Source organism: Eucalyptus grandis, chromosome 7, assembly GCF_016545825.1.
Source record: "Eucalyptus grandis isolate ANBG69807.140 chromosome 7, ASM1654582v1, whole genome shotgun sequence".
Classification (NCBI taxonomy): domain Eukaryota; kingdom Viridiplantae; phylum Streptophyta; class Magnoliopsida; order Myrtales; family Myrtaceae; genus Eucalyptus; species Eucalyptus grandis.
Genome location: NC_052618.1, coordinates 8875066 through 8892112, shown reverse-complemented (window position 1 = coordinate 8892112; position 17047 = coordinate 8875066). Strand labels below are relative to the sequence as shown.

General features: G+C 39.8%; 1 protein-coding gene across 1 annotated transcript; it reads right to left on the bottom strand.

Annotated features, from left to right (window-relative positions):
- Positions 1-5810: 5810 nt before the first annotated feature.
- Positions 5811-16773, bottom strand: LOC120295583 (disease resistance protein RPV1-like). Its single transcript, XM_039316826.1, has 5 exons — positions 15931-16773; positions 15109-15229; positions 7356-8369; positions 6888-7136; positions 5811-6806 (listed from the first exon to the last, which is right to left on the bottom strand). The coding sequence occupies exons 1-5, from the start codon at positions 16593-16595 to the stop codon at positions 5886-5888; spliced, it is 2970 nt and encodes a 989-aa protein (XP_039172760.1). The 5' UTR covers positions 16596-16773; the 3' UTR covers positions 5811-5885.
- Between the last annotated feature and the right edge of the window lie 274 nt (positions 16774-17047).

Genomic DNA, 17047 nt, shown 5'->3' with positions numbered 1-17047 from the left:
ATCGTGGTGGGGGGAATCGATCAGGAGGGTGATCGACGGGCGATCACCCGCGGACGGTCTTACCTTGGCGGAGGAAGAAGGCTTTCATAAAATTTTGATGAGGATTGGAGAGCTATTGAGGAGAAGACTTCAACGTCGATATTTTGGAAACAGAGAGTCGTTTGTGGATGAACGACCAAGAAAGAAAAAAAAAAACATAGGGTTTTACGTTTCGGATAAAAGAAATCCTATCCGACCTTATCCCACCTGCCCCCTCGGATTTTTTTATCCGGTCTATATCCCATCTATATCCGACCTTATCCTATCCTAGACAGCTACCAAACATGGGATAGGATAAAACATATCCTATCCTGGTTTTTATCCGGTCGACCAAACGCAGCCCTAGGGTTTTCAATTTGGGGTTGGTTTATATTTTTAATTTGATTCAGGACCAGATCTACAATCTTGGAGAAGATTTAATGGTGGCTAGGCAAAGGCAAGATCGGAATCTAAAAAAATTTATGGGGGCAATTTTGGAAGAAAAAAAGATAATTCATCTTGAAATCTGCATTCTAAAATGCTGAAAGTCCAAGATAAGTCCCCACCTCCTCTTGGGCTTTCAACTTTGCCAATACCAATTTTTCTCCAAATGGTTACAAAAAAAATTAACCAAACACCCTAATTTTCTTCATAGTGCTTTAAAGGTCCAAAACTCATTGGAAAAGCGGTTCTGAAACGCACCGGCACTACAACCATCATGTACACCTTCAATCTTGAGAAGAATAGATTAAAACACTCACGCACTATTTAAGCTATCCCTAATTAGTAATTACTATCTTCAAGGAATGGAGGGAGGGTGAGAGAGAGCTGTGGATGAAGAAAGTGTTGAATAGGCATTTGAGTGCATGACTCGAAAATAAAGTAAGAACAATCGAGAAAACAATGAAATTCCCTGACATGTATCAGTCGTAAGCTTTTGCACCTAAAATATCTCTTGAAGGTTAGATAGAAGGACTTAGTCAGATGGTGATGCGCAAAATGATTGATGACTAAACGACTCTCCTCCCTCTTATCTTTGTAACGCAGAGGTAGAGATGAGCATGGTTTGTCAATTTTGAATAATTGCAAATGAGAATCGTCCATTGATTCCATAGATCTATCCAGAAATTGGACCGCCATTCCAATCCAATTCTCCTGTGGGTCCATGGAACCGGTCCGGCCCAATTTCACGCACTCAGTACAACATTTTCCAGCTAATCAAAGTAAAGAAAAACATAAAAAAAAAAAAAAAAAAAAAAAGCTCTCATATTCTTAATTGCAATATTAGTAAAAGATTGAATTCATATTAAAAGTTGAAAGTTGAGGCCGTGAATGAGAGATGGAGAAACAACTTAAACGAGGTGAGAGTAACATGAAACGAGCTCGAGTTAATTGGTGTTGAACTTCGTATTAGCATTTTAGGATTTTTCATTTTTTTTAAATTTTTTTTATTTGGTTGGAAATTTTCCTTAAAAATTATATATATTAGCGGTCCGATTTGGGTAGGTGACTCCACACCTAGAATCGGGAACCAAATCAATACTCACTGGGGTTCCAATAAATTGGAATTGAGAACCAAACTAGCTCCCTTGGGAACCACTGGTTCTAAGCAGTTTTCGATTCTTTTGCACACCTCTATGCAGAGCACACATGACACTTCAAATCTTGCTCAAAATCAGCTACAAGAGCAAGAGGGTGTTGCTAGTGTAAAGGATGCTCCGGTTTCGCTAAGGGTCGGGTGATTCCATGCACCTCTTGTGGCAAATAAAAAGGGGCTAGTAGAAGCCGGTAAACTAATATTCGGCGGGTTGTAAAATTTACTAAACAATGGTCGACTGTTAAACTAATATTTGAGTTGGTAAGTTGCAAGATCAATTAAACTACACAACTAAAGTTCTAAAAGCCAAAAGATGGTCACTTGCTAGCCAAGTACAAATCGGCAAATCAAAATGTAAGTTGGCAACTTTTGTCAAATAATTATAGTAAGTAGCTCAATATTGATGATAGGAGGGTAAATTCGATGCTCACTAGTAGAAAATTATTAGTGACTACACGTTGGTAACTTCCTCAAGCGTGTACCGTAGCTTGCTGTAATCAATATTGGTCGGTTCCTACACTCACCAGTAAATTTCGAATGTCAATTGGTAATTTTACAAACCAAACTGCAAATTGGCAAATATGGTAGCAAGAAACTTTGTGTATCTTCAAACAAATAATACTAGTAAATTTTGGGGCGCAATAATGAAAATGAAATGAAAGTTTGAAGTTACTGATTAATTAGAAATTGGGTAAATCCAAATCCTAGTCGGTAACTTCTAAGATTTTTTTTTTTTTTTTTGGGGGTCAAAACTTACGGGCTCAACAATCGGCCTGTGCCCTCAATTTTACTGGGGAGAGGTTATGCGGCTACTGGGCCGTAGCATTAACGCTGTTACGCAGACACCTAGTAGTCTTCGAGTGCATTTTTTGTCATCCAATGGACACTCCCACTAGTGTCAACAAAAAGTTACATTTCTAACTGACCCAACTGCACTTCCTTCTGTGTTGTCTTACTAGATGGGTTTGCTCGATCGGTGAGAGTTTCGTCAGCAAATCAGGAGAAGGTACCTCTAGTCAAGATGATGAGCGAGGGAACAGATCAAGTGAGTTGGGAAGCCTAAGCACTTATCACTGAAACCCAGGCCCATGAAAAGTCATTCAGTAATATGAAGTTGGCCAATTGTCAAAGAGAGAGTAATTGTATTACGAATTTGGTTGTCAAAGCCCACCGCAATAGATGTTGACCGGTTAACTTGTCTTTCGGAAATGCTTTGCTCTGATGCTTATATTTTGACGTAAAAGACTTTTATATGACAAGTGCTTTCCAACCCGAAAAAAGAAAAAACTACACCTTCTGTCTCCCACACACTTTCGGCACCCATCAAGGCCTCTCCACCACAACGACCCCTTCCACAGAGCTGACACCGACATCGCCCCCACTCCAGACCCGCACCACCATCACACGTAGCCACTGCCATCGTCTTAGCTTGATCTCACGCCCATCTCTCTCTCTCTCTCTCTCTCTCTCTCTCTCTCATATCAGCATCAAATTTTCAAACAAGAACAAATCGATCGAGAATTGAAAGCTAGAAAGAAAAGTCGGGCAAGCAAAGGCCAATGGGCCCTCACACCCCTCAAGTTTAGCCATGAAGGCCTAATTAGCCCATCAACCAAGCCAAGCTCAATTCAAACCCATTTCAAGCAATGGGCCCAAGGACAAAATTTGAATTTTTGTCATAAGTTGTTAAATGTCCATTTTTGCCCATTTTAGAAGGTTTAACAAGAAGGTTTAACAAAAAGACAAAGGGGACAAAGAGCTTGGCTGGGAGGATTTTAGGGGGTTTGGGTGAGAAACCATGATGAAAATGGAGGGAAGATATCTTAAATCTCTCTTTCTCTCTTTATCTCCCCTTTCCTCCCCCTCCCTTAGTGTTCGGTCACCCCTTCCTCTCTCCATTCTCTCAATCTTCTTCTTCTTCTTCTTCTTCTTCTTCTTCCTCCTCCTTTGTTCTTCACCATAGCCGCCCCCTTGCCACCACTCGCCTTCACCTATCCCTCACATTGCCGTGCCGCCGTTGCTTCGTCATCCTCATCACCGAACCACCACCATCACCGAACTACCCCCCTCTTCGCGGTGAGCTCAAGCTTTGCTAAGCCACCACTGTGGTGCTGCCATTTGAGCCATGAGTCTCACGTTCTTGCCGCCATCATGCCACCGTCACGCCACCATCGTTGTGAGCTTGCCGTTGCTGAAAACCTTGAATTAGCCTCCTAATCCTTGATTAGGGAGTTAATTGCGTTTAAGGGTAGGATTAGATTATGGTTAATGGTCGTTAGTGTTAGTTAATGATGGTTTAGTTTTAATCAAGTTTAAGGATGAATTAGATTAAGGCTAATGGTAGTTAGCCTTAATTAAGGACAGTTAGCACTAATTAATGATGGTTTAGTATTAATTGTGAGTAATGATGTTTTATATTAAGGATAATTATAGTTAGCTTTAATTAATTGCAGTTAGTCTTAATTAATCGTAGTTAGTTTAATTGAATACAATTAGTCTTAATTAATTGCAGATAGTCTTAATAAATGGCAATTAGCGCTAATTAATGGCGATTTAGTCGATGGGCAGAATTTATGCTTAAATTATTGGATGAATTTATGCATAATTCATGTTGTTTGAAGCTTGTTATGCCATGAAAATGATTGTCCAATTTATGAACCTTAAGTACTATTTAAAAAAAAAAGGTTTTATTAGCATGTAAATGACATATTAAGAGGTGTTGCGTTTGGATGCCAAGTTTTATGTGTTAAATGAAGCAAGGAGGTTTTGAAAGAAAAGTGCATGACCACGTGTGATTATTTTACTGCAATTTTGTATGAGCATGAACCATATTTGCAATGGGCTAATTAATGGAATACAAGCATTGGTGTGCTTGAATGGTCACTAAATGGAACCCGTCACCCAACAAGAGTTTGAGGATGTTGCTTGATTTTTATCGAATGCCCTGTGGGGGTTCGAATGCTAAGTCACAGTTGAGGCTAGATTGATATCCTTAAGGAATGTCGTCTATGGCAGGGATTCTAAACGATACCGTGTCGAATGGGGCGGGATGATCCCTGGTCATGCCGGAAGACCATCAATTCTTGTATTGGCCGTGGCCTGAGGGTCGTAATAATTGGAACACACATAGATGCAATGTGCATGGATATGTATGAGATGTGTTTTGATTATTTGTTAAGCTTATTGCATTATTATGGGCATATGTGAATTAATAATATGTAGGGGTGTGCCAAAATAAGGTAAGAAAATATATAATGTCACATGATTAGGCTGTCTCCGAGACGAATGAGCGTCCTAGTCGAGGCTTAAGTCGTTGACTTACCAAGATTTTTTTTTATCTTACCCACTGTTGTTGAATATTTTCAGGCCCATAGTTATGGATGTGCACTCTATTTGTTTTGGAGTCCTCGTGTCTTCTGAATGGAACGTGGCTGAGTATGTTGTGCCAGGGACTAAGATGATCTTTTTCAAGCACACCATCACTTTTTGGGTTCACAAGGGAGTAAATCATTTGGTTCCCTATCATTTCATAGCCTGGTTCATTAAGTTTGATGGGGATCTCATTGGTCCTTTTCCAAGGATTGATGGCCTGCCATAGCGAACTAGCGCCGGAGTGGGAATCACTTTTTGGATAGCTCTCGTGATAGTGAAGTTTAGATTAACCCTAACCCTGCTGGTTTTTATTGTTGGTTGCTAAGAAAGTAGCCTTTTGAAATGGGCTTGTAATTACCAAACTTCCTAGGGCTAACAGTTATAAATAAAAGTACTGCTTTTGGAAATGTTTGTTGTGTTTATACTATCCTTGTTTATGTTTGACTGGGTGTTTATATTATGCTTCCACTTACATTTAATCGAAAGATAAAAAGAATGAGTTGGCGATGCGTTTTGAGAGGTTGCAATTAAACAACCGTTAAGGGATGCTCACATGCTCGGGGGTTTAGGGACATTTCCAACGACAAAAAGCATTCCCCCATGGTTAATTATCAATGACATGAGCATTGTCTCTTATTCAGCGCACGTGTATTGTTGGATTATCGTAGTTTTTGTGAGATTATTACCAACAGTCATTGAAATTTATGACCATGCTAAATCGATACACACACATCACATTGAGCTGAAAAAAAGAAATATAAGAAAGAGGGAACATATTCAATTGAGAAGAGTACGTTAACACAACTCTAAAATTGCTGTGGGCGTAGTGTAATCAACCGCACTAACTATGACAAGTGATAGCACAACCATCTAATCCAAACTAACACTGTAATGTTTATCACGGTAAATGTCTTGGAGATTCTAACATTTCTGGCATCAAGTTGGGATTGACATAGAGGTCAATTAGGTTAGAGGGAAGGGTAGGCAACTCTTTGATATGGTCGCAGTGTAGCAAATCCAGAGTCTGAAGCCTTGACAAGATCTGGATTTCTGATGGAAGGCCAGATATACAAGTAGCCCGAAGCCTCAGTTCTCTGAGATGACTTAGTTTCGAAATACCACTCGGAATGACTCCCTCCAAACTCCTACACCACGAGGCATGTACTTCTTCTAGGAATTTCAACTCTCCGATGTAATTAGGAAACTCTCTTAAGAAACAAGAATCCATTTTTAGCACTTTCAAACACCGTAAGTTTTTAGTTGAATCAGGCAATCTTGAAATACCTGTACCTGAAATATCCAACTCTACTAATGAGAATCCCAATTTGCCAGTGGATTCCGGAAGCTTTCCTAGCTCACGACAATCCCTTAAAGACAAGCGTCTAAGTTCCTCCAAGTCTCCAATTAATCTGGGGAGTTCAAGAATATTTGCATCATCCAAGGCTAGCACCCTAATAGCTTTAAGTTTACGAATTGAACCAGGAACACGAACTAATGAGAAACAATTAGTGGCACTAAGAATTTGCAGTTGAACCAATTTGCCTATCGACTCAGGAAGTTCTCGAATGGAAGTGCCATCAATCAGGAGCTCTCTCAAAGCTTTCATTCCATTCATTTCTGCTGGCAACACGCTAAGTTCGGAGCAGAACTTCAAATTCAGGGTAACCAAGAGCTTCAGATCATCAATTGAAGGATCTAAATGAACCAATCGAGAACATCGCTCAAGGATCAGTATTTCCAAATTTGGGCAACAAGAGAAGCTGGGGTTAATTAATAAGTCCCCACAACCTGTAAGATTCAAGACTTTCAAACGCTCCATCTGCAAAACAAGGAAAAAAAGTTCAGATGGCGTAGAACTCTCAGTTTTATTCAAACAACAACAAATGAGCTATAAACCCACCTTAATTCTTTTCCAACCTCCCCAGGATTCTGTAACCTTACTCCACGAAAGATCAAGAATAACTAGGTTCTCATTTTTCTCTAAATGAATGTTGATCGCATCTCGAGGGCACCCTTGCCAATGAAGCCACCGAACGTTCAATAAGGCATCGGCAAACTTTCCACCAATATTGGCGCCACCCAAGCTGAGAAATGTCGTGTTCGGTAGGAATTCAAGACCTTCCTCTTCAGTGTTAAGGGGGTTTTTTCCCTGTATGATGGACCACAAAAGTCAAGTAGAGAAACATGTGGAAGTATTCAGACAATAAAATAATTGCTATGGATGCCTAAACTCCCATGAGGTAAAGAAATGCTTTGTGCATGAAAGAAAATCAAAAACAATTTGACGCCAAAATGCCGCAACACCAAACACCAAACCCACCGCCCCCGCCACCCCCGGGCCCCGGGGCGGGGGGGCGGAGCGACATACCTTTTTCCCCTTGTTCGTGTCCTGGGCTATGGCAGGAATGTCCAATCCAGCTTCTGTTCCAGGATCATGGAAACCTTCACGAATAATCTTCCTGGCAAGGCACCTTAGCATGCTGTGCATGCCTATTTTGTTTTCTTCCATTTTTATTAGGGACATACGACAAAGGTCCTTGATTACAAGATGACCATAATAATACCAGCGCCACATATACGAGGCAATTCGACAATCGACATCTGGGGTATAAAAAGCAATATCAAGATACATCTGATTTTGATCTTGATCTAATGTATCATAAATTATGCACAGAATCTTCTCGTAATCTTCCTGAAATTGTTGTATGAGATCTTCGAATTTATTCCATTCTTCTAGTCCTTTATTGTGCAAAAAAGAACCAAAAACTTTGAGAAGTAGTGGAAGTCCCTTCGCGGCCTTCACTATTTCGATTGCACTTTTAACATAAGAATGTAGTTCGTCACTCCTTTTAGTTGCTGCATACTGCCAGAAAAAGTTGAAAGCTTGTTTATCATCCATCGGATTAACATTGTAAGTATGAGCCAACCCTCGAGCAATAAACCCTTGAAGAACTCTGCTTTCTTTTGACGTAACAATTATTCTACTTCCAGAACCAAACCAATCAAGCTTAGCTCCTACAAACTCCTTGAGGAGGTTCCCATTTTCCACGTCATCAAGAACAATGAGAACTTTCATACTCCTTAATATTCCTTTCAAATATCGTACTCCTTTGAAAGCAGAAGCAACCTCACACTCTCTTTTTAAAATATTAAAGATCAACTTGGTCTGAAGATACTGAGCACCTCCAGGTTGCTGCGTTGTTTCTTCAATCTCTGCAAGAAAACTGCAGGCGTCAAAGTGAAGGGATATTCGGTCATATATGCTCTTGGCAAGAGCAGTCTTTCCAATGCCATCTCTCCCATGGATTCCAACAATTCGTACGTCGCTTACTTCCAGTTCCAATAATTCCATTATTTTCGATTCTTGACTGTCTTCAAGCCCCTGTAAAGGTTCTTAGGGAATGTTAGTTAGAAGAGAAGTGCAGAATTATACAGAGGTACTGATGATAACGCCATGCTCTGAAACATGTGCTTTGAACGTGCCTGCCAATCAATCATATGCCTTGCTAGTCGAGATGTGGTAACTAATGTTTAGCAGACAGAGTAGATGGGTTGTTGAAGAAAACCTACAATGAAATTCCTCCGACACATTCACTCCATAAATCTCATTCAAGCTAAAGATACGATGGTAAACCTGCTGTCTCTATTATGGAAAAATCTAATAAGTAAAACTGGCTTACTAAGCATCAAAAAGCCTAATCTGACTAACACATCCTGTTTCTTGTCCTTCGTAGTCTGAAAAGGAAGCACAGAAAGGAGACTACCAGCCTTATCAGGGACCATCTTCGAGTTGCCGCAGTCATAAATTCAGTAGGAGTTTACCTTGAGATCTCATTTAGATGTTTAAGATCTATAATGACTAAAATTAATGCCACAGAAAGAGGAAGAAAGCACACACATAATCTAAACACTCCCATCTCACACTGCTTCCGCTGTTGAAATGCCGATCCAATTTCCAGAGTCTTCTAGATAGACATGTGCTAGAAAAGTCCAGAAAAATCTAAATTATAATCCTTGGGCGGCAGTGGAAGTGTCTGGAGTCCACTAAAGCTAATCCATGCAGAAATATTTGCCTTGTTAGTCGGTTTACAAAGCTCTGGCGGTGCAACTATGCGAGGATAAAAAGAACCGAAAAAATCTCTGACTTGAGCAGAGATTTTCTAATTTTTATGTCGGTTGTAAGCGTATAAAAAGTCTTGGGTCGTCCAATATACATCTTAGGAGACCAACCAATTAGGCTCTCCTCCTTTCGCTTGCAATAACAATTAAAGAATAAAAGCTTTTTTTCCCATGTTCCAATGTGCTCCTTTGTCGTGAAAGTCCACTCTCATGCGCACTTCTGCTGTTGTTTCTTTGCTAAGTACAACGCACACGTACACACCCGTACATCAACGCCCAAAATTAATAGTGGTACCAAGGCGTTTATCCTAACCACCCTCCGCTAAAATCACTCACCTAAATCTCTGACACTAAAACTATGGTCAATTCTACCTTATCAGTTGTGAGATTTTATAAAATTATTACCAACTGTTTTAAAAACTGAAACTGTTAGATGAAAGTGTGGTTTATTATTAAATATTCTTATACTCTCCTTCACGCTTAATTTAGTCTTTTATGCTTAGTACTAGTGAAAATTTAATTGAAAAAGCAAAAGGGGCCTGGTAAGATTTGAATTTAGAACCTTCAGTTCTGATACTATATAAAATATTGTAAGACCAAAAATATCATAACAGGAGGTTCTAAGTTCAAATATTTTCAGGCCCATTTGCCTCCCAAATTAAATTTCCATGCTTAGTACTAGACATAAAAGACTTTGAGAGGGATTATTAGAATATTTAAATAATAAATCACACATTCATATAATAACTTAAGCTTTTATAACAATTAATTGTTGTCGTACAATATATTACATGGTATCAGAACTGGAGATCATGAATTCAAATCCTACCAAGCCCCATTTGCCTCCCTAATTAAATTTCTACGCTTAGCAAAAGACCAGGTACGTGAGAGGGGGAGTATTAGAATATTTAAATAATAAACAACGCATTCATCTATCAGCTTAAACTTTTAAAATAATTAGTTATGGTCCTACACAATAATCTCACATGGTATCAGAGCTTGAAGTCCTAAATTCGAATCTTTTTAGGTCTCATTTGCCTCCCAATTTAAATTTCCATGATTAGTACTAAGTATAAAAGATCATACTAAACGTGAGGAGGAGTATTAAAATATTTAATTAATAAATCACACATTTATCTAATAGCTTAAACTTTTAGAACAATTGGTTGTAATCCTACAGTATTTTACATGATATCATAACTGGTGGTCATGAGTTCAAATCTTACCAAGCTTAATTTGCTTGCTCAATTAGATTTCCACGCTTAGTACTAGGCAAAAGACTAGACTAAGCGTGAGGGGGAGTGTTAGAATGTCTTAATCTAATAACTTAAACTTTTAGAACAGTTAGCTATAATCTTATCTTACATGGTATTAAAACTAGAGGTCTTGAGTTCAAATCTTACCAAGCTCCATTTGCCTCCCCAAATGAATTTCCACGCTTAGATGAAAGTTCATTATTAAATATTCCAACACCTACAATTCCTAGCATTGATGAAAATAACTATAACTATTGGAGCATTGAAATAAATACTTTCATGGTGGCCCAAGATTTAGGGAAAATTCTAAATAAGGGCTCGAAGCGGATCTTGTTTCAAATAAGGAACATAAGTATTATCACTTTCTTAAATAAGAGCCCGAAGTGAATCTTGTTTTAAATAAGGATCCGAAGTAATTATATTTGGTTCAAATAAGGGTTTGAAATGGCTATGTCTATTTCAAATAAGTGCTTGTCGAAAGGGTATTTTTGTCATTTATCATTTTCCCTTTTTTCTTCTCATTTTCTTTTTTTCTTTCCTATTTTTCTAGTTTTTCTTCTTCCTCTTCGTCAGTGGTTAGCTGGCCACTGGTGATGCCCACAAAAGGCTAGGCAAGGGTCACTCTCGCCCGATTCGACAAGGTCCACCCACACGACCACAGATGAGGGACGGCCTCGCTTGGGCAAGGTGACCCTTGCCCTTATAAAGGCCACCCCTCATGACCATTTGCGAGCTTGGCCTCATAGGCCCTAGATGAGGCCGACACTCACCAAATCTAGCAAGAGTAACCTTGCCATCGGCTAGCAAGGGCTCGGTGACCTTACCGCCATTGGTAAGGGCCGACAAGGGCTTGGGTGAGGGCTCAACAACCCTTATTTGTGGCCAACAAGGGTCATTGAGCCTTTGTCAACCACGTGCAAGGTCACCCTCGCCAAATTTGGGAGGGCTCGCAAGCCCTTATCCACTATGAGTGAGTGCTTACAAGCCCTCGCCGACCCTTCCTAGTGATCGTCGAGGTTGCCAAGCCCTCACCGGCCCTTGCCAACAGCTGGCAACGCTGAGCCCCCACTAGCCTTTGCTAAGGGCCGTTAGCCAACGTTAGAAAAGAAAAAAGAAGAAAAGAGAAAAAAGAAAAGAAAATTTGAATAAAAATGCCCTTGACTAGTTCGAAAATTTAGCCGACTAACGACTAGCGAGACTAGACCCTTATTTGAAACAACCATGACTACTTTAAGCCCTTATTTGAGACAACCAAGGCCACTTCAGACCCTTGTTTAAAACAAGATCCACTTCGAGCCTTTACTTGATAAAATGATGGCACTTTGGGCCCTTTTTTGGAATTTTTCCCCAAGATTTATGGGACATCATGAAGAAAATTGTTGACATGGTGATTTAGTCATTACCAACCATTTTAGATAGAATACCGCCTTGATTGGAAGAATTACATTGGAATTTCATACAAAGGTTTAAGATTATATTGTTAAATCGAAATATTTATGATTGAATTGGCATATATACAACAGGTTTATGACCAATTAGATAATTTTTCACCCTTCAAAAGTGCTTTGGAGGCACTTGTTATGCACCCAAATAAGGATATTGAAATTTCTAGGGAAAATTATTCAAAAATCTTAAACCTATTATACATTTATTATTTCAATTCTAAACATTTCAGTTTTACTGATTGAGTCTTAAAAATTTTTACTTTTTGCCAATTAAGTCCAATTGGCCAATTTTCACCGAAAATTGTTAACGTGAACGTCATGTCCTACATGGCACGAGCGGCACCGACTTAAACAATTTTGAATAATATTTTAATATTTTAATATTTTTTTCATTTTCTATTTTGATTCTTTTGTTTTCTTTTCCATTTTTTTCCAAACCCTAGCCGATGAGGTCATTGGCCAACCATCACCAACCATAAATGTGGGCTCGCGGCCCTCGCCCAAATCTAGGCGAGGGCCATGGCCTCTCATTGGCCGGCAAGGGTGTGGATGCCCTCATCTAGTGTGGGCAAGGGCCATGACAACCTCGCCAGCCCTTGTCTTGCTCCGCAGACCCCTTTAGAGCACCGTTCTTGTAGCTGGGTAGCAATTGCCTTTCTAGGTGTCCATTTAAGTGCCGTGATTTTGTCCTTGAACCTACAGGTCTGAAGATGTTGCAAAGGGTTGCTCTAGTGCTACAGTTTTCGCAAGATCAAGTGTCAATGTGGCCAGTGAGGCGCAGAGGCCCTCACTTGTGGCCGGCATGGACCGTAACGCCCTCGCAGGCCGGGTTTGGAAAAAAAGGAAGAAATAAAATATAATAAATAAAATAATAAACAAATTGAAAAATATTAAATATTATTAAAAACTATCCACGTCAGCACTAGTTGTGCCACTTAGAACAGCTAGCATTCATGTCAGGGATTTCCTACCAAAATTGGCTGGATAAATTCAATTGCAAAAGGTGAAAATGTTTGACTAAATTAAGAAAAAAAGTACAATAGGTTTAGGATTTTTAAACAATTTTCCTGCAATCTTCAATATATTGATGACCTTACAATATGCACAATCGATGCAGAACAAATGCTTCGGGACAAGAGTCCATAAAAATTATATACGGCCTCTATTTATAAAGGATTGAGAGTTGAGAGACACTGCAAAACCCTAATTGTCCTATTTATCACTCACCTACTATCGCTAATCATACTTCAACACTCCCCCACTAGAAGTATGTAAACATGTCCAAATCTACTTACATATATTTATTACCCCCATTTTATTAAGCGTGTCTAGTTTAACTATGTTGTAAACATGTCAAAAGACATCAACTCATTCACGACACTTTTCTTACTTGTGTAGAGAATGCTTGGCCAATCTATGATACAAATTGCAACCTAGTTTAATCCAAAGACACTTATCCTGTTAACATGCACGTGTCGCCCAATTGGGTCAACCCTAGCGATTGCCCAAGGCTGCGGTGATAGGAAAAATGGTGGCTTCGTTGTTTCAGAAGGCAATTATGGGATTTTGGCTACTTCAATAGAGTTTCTTTTCAAACAGTGCTTCCATGGGTAAACCATGTGGTTATTGCCAGAAAATACAAAAGACGCAAAATAAAATATAAAAATTTTCTAATAGCAATGTTTTAGTAATTCAATTTTGACGCATCAATCCTCCTTACCAAATAAAAGGTAAGAGGTATTCTTGAATCATTAAAACTTTGTTTTGCGAGAAACGTGACATTTCTGGAAAATATGTTTTGGGACAAACATATTTTCCGAAATTTGGCTAAATCTTGAAAATGAGCCAGAAAATATTTTCTGTTGTATGGTTAGGAAATTGATTTTCTTAAATAGACATACCTTGTTCAAGCACTAATGACTTATGTATGAGTAGCCGAGAATTCGAGTATGGCCACTAGGGCCCTCAGTTCCGCTCAATGGACCCTACCCCAGGCATGGATACCCGGGTCCCAGGCACAAGCACAAGCATCAATCTCGAGTAATGTCTTGATGGACCAAGGTGCTGGACATTTGGGCACAGACTTTGGGGTCTTGAGCCCAACCTCGATAGACCTAAGCTAGACCTTAATGGACCCAATCCTAGCCTTGATGGACAGGGGCGTGGGCATCGAATACCCAAGCCTGGCCTTAATGGATCAGAGCCTAGGCGCCAAGGACTTGGCATGAGCCCTAGTCCCAAGCCTAGACTCAATAGACACGAGTCCAGCCTCGATAAACCCTAGCACTAGCACTAGAGTCTCAACTCGACCTCAATGGATCCAAGCCCAAGTGTCAAGGTCCCGAGCTCGACCTCTAGCACGGTCCTAAAGGACACAAGTCTAGGCACCAAGGACCCAGTCACTAGCACCAAGGTCATGGGCCCGAGTCTCGTGCCCAAGTGTTGTGGACTTGAGCTCGACCTCAATAAATCTCTGCCTAGGCACTAAGGTTTTGAGCATGAGCATCGGACTCTCAAGCCTGGTCTTTGTGGGCCCAAGTAAGGGCGTCATGGAGCTGGGCAACAATACCGAAGTCCTAGGCCTTGCCACTAACACTCGTTTTCCTAGCCCAAATCCTGTGGACCCGAGCCCAAGCATCAGGGTTTTGAACCTAGCCTCTTTGGACCCAGGCTTGGCCTTGATGGACCCCAGTGGACCTTGCCTCGGCCTCTAGCCCAAGTTTGCAACCAAGGTCATAGGAACAAAAGTTGGCGTTCCCATGCCCAAACACAGAATTTCTAGCTCAAACGCTCATATTTAATCATATTTTGAAAGAGAAAATCATTTTCTTGAATTTAAGTGTAGATTTTCCGTTGACTAGAGACTCATTTTCCTAAGCACTTCAAATGCCACAACACGAGGAAAATGTTTTCCGCAAAACAAACAGAGCCTAATATATTGATCTTTGGTGAAATCAACACAATATGTTTATGAAGTGTAGAATTATTTCCAAAAGTCGTTGTGCATTCTATTCTTGCAAGGGTAATTAGCTACTGATAAAATTGAAGTATGTGCAAGCTACTTCAAAGTTCGGACGATGACTTGCATTCTCTTGTAGTTTCAATTCATGAGTTTGTCTTAATTCTATTGTATTCTAACATTACATCAACTATATAATCATGTAAAATTAATTCGTGGTGATTAGACATTTTATCTATTTGATGAAAAACACACTTAAAGCTGAAACTAACTTCATCAATGGTTACAATCTTTAGAAGAGAGTACTCGAGAAGAGAGGAGAATAGAAGCGAAGAAGTATACCGAGGTCCTGTCGGATAGTATGGGATTATCACAAGTGGATAGATCTTCAGGCACAAAATTGTGCTCTATCATCAGCTTATGCAAAATTTCTCCAACTATGGATGTAATAAGTGCCTCTTTCCTGCCAAGGCAGAAAAAATCTCAGTTCTAAACCATTAAGAAATGCGATGTAAGGACCTACCACCCAACGCACTACATAATGAAACGACAATTTGATGTGCTAAAAGATCGCCGATCCTTTACTGCAGAACATGATTTACCTGATGCAAAGATATATTAAACATACTACACTGATGTTTTGTAATTGTGTGAACGAGGGATAATGCCATTGCAGCAAGAATTTAGTCCGACCCATAGATTATACCACCGCAGTTGGCCATTGGGTGAAATTATCACTAAACTACGGGTTGAATTACAGAATGACGCGATCAAGTGGATGAATAGAATGTATTTTTAAAGATAGTTCACTGAGCCAAACTGAGATATGTTATGTAAACGGGGAAAATTCCAGAAGGATTTGGCCTGAAAAAGAAAGAAGAGGGAATTGAAAATGTTAACCCAGTTAAATCCAATCAATAATTTACTCTTTTTTCTCTAGTTTTGTCCCCATAAAGCTTTGAAATGGGTTTGGTGACGATCATAAACCAAGCAAGTGAAAGAAACAATATATAGTACAGCAGAATGGACCAATATTTGTTTCTTTTCCTTTTTTCCTGGGAGAATGTCATTGAGTTTCCTTTTACTGACATTCTCGACATTACCTACGTCGATTGAGCTTAAATCAGAAGAAACCTACAAGAAAAGAAGACAGATGTAACATACCCTTCGTATGAGCTTAGTTCCCATCCCTTGACTTTACCAGCATTCACGAGAGCCTCCTTCCACTTCTTGACTTTCTCAGCGCCAAATTTCTGCCTGTGCGATTCCAGGGCGTCTCTGTAGAGTGATTTTTTTTCCAGCTGCACATCAGACCGTTTCACATCATAGAAAATGGGCAGGATCTCTTTCTTCCCACCTGATCTAGACGTGTCTTCTACCATGAGAGCGAGCATCTCAAGGCACCGAGGTCTATAAGCATAGTTTAGGGAAAAGATAGGTATATAGATCTTGGAGCAGTAGACCGATAGCAGAAGCTCTTCGGAAGTAAGGGGGGTTCTGTCATATTTGAAAACGCGAATATTGCCAGCTTTCAAGCGGTGATAGAGGCTATCGTCGAATTTAAAGATATTGGATCCTGAACTCAGGAGCACATCATAAGCTGATTCAGCCTCTAATTTTATCATATCTTGATTCTGCCTCGCTTGTTCAACTTCGACTCTTCTCTGTTTTGTGCCAGCGTATTCAGCTGTACTTGATCCAGCCTCTAACTCTATTATATCTTGAATCAGCCTCGCTGGTTCAGCTTTGCCGCTTTTCCCTTTACTTTGATCCAGCCTCGCTGGTTCATCTTCGCCTATTTTCCGACTACCGCCAGCAGATTCAGCCATACTTATTCAACCTTTAACTTTGTCGTATCTTGATTCAGCCTTGCTGGTTCATCTTCCGCCTTTTCTGTCTTTGCTGCCTGCGGATTCAGACATACCTGATTCCGCCTTCACCTCAGTCTCTCGTCGTCCAGTTTACACTCTGCCTGGGTTTAAAAGAATAATCAAGACAACCGGTCGGTCCGGGTTTGCATTGCCAGTCGTTCAATCTGAGCTGTAAATTCAAGAAAAATTACTCATTTTATAACATTCTCAACTTACCTTCATTCGAGGAATATTAATATATACAATGATTATTACCCATTTACAAATAATAGAGTGACATAAAAATGATGTAAGTGACTAACGGTCTGTTTGTTTTACGGAAAATATCACGTTTCCAGAAATTCCAAGAAGCCATTTTTCAAGAAAATGACTATATTTTCCGATATTTGACTGAAACTTAAAATTGAGTG

Excerpts from the sequence above, each read along its gene's own strand:
- LOC120295583 (XM_039316826.1), bottom strand. The coding sequence starts at position 16,595 with ATGGCTGAATCTGCTGGCGGTAGTCGGAAAATAGGCGAAGATGAACCA. Across the intron at positions 15,230-15,930 it reads GAACTAAGCTCATACGAAGG|GAAAGAGGCACTTATTACAT; the intron begins GTATGTTACATC and ends CTGCCTTGGCAG. Across the intron at positions 7,137-7,355 it reads ACACGAACAAGGGGAAAAAG|GGAAAAAACCCCCTTAACAC; the intron begins GTATGTCGCTCC and ends TCCATCATACAG.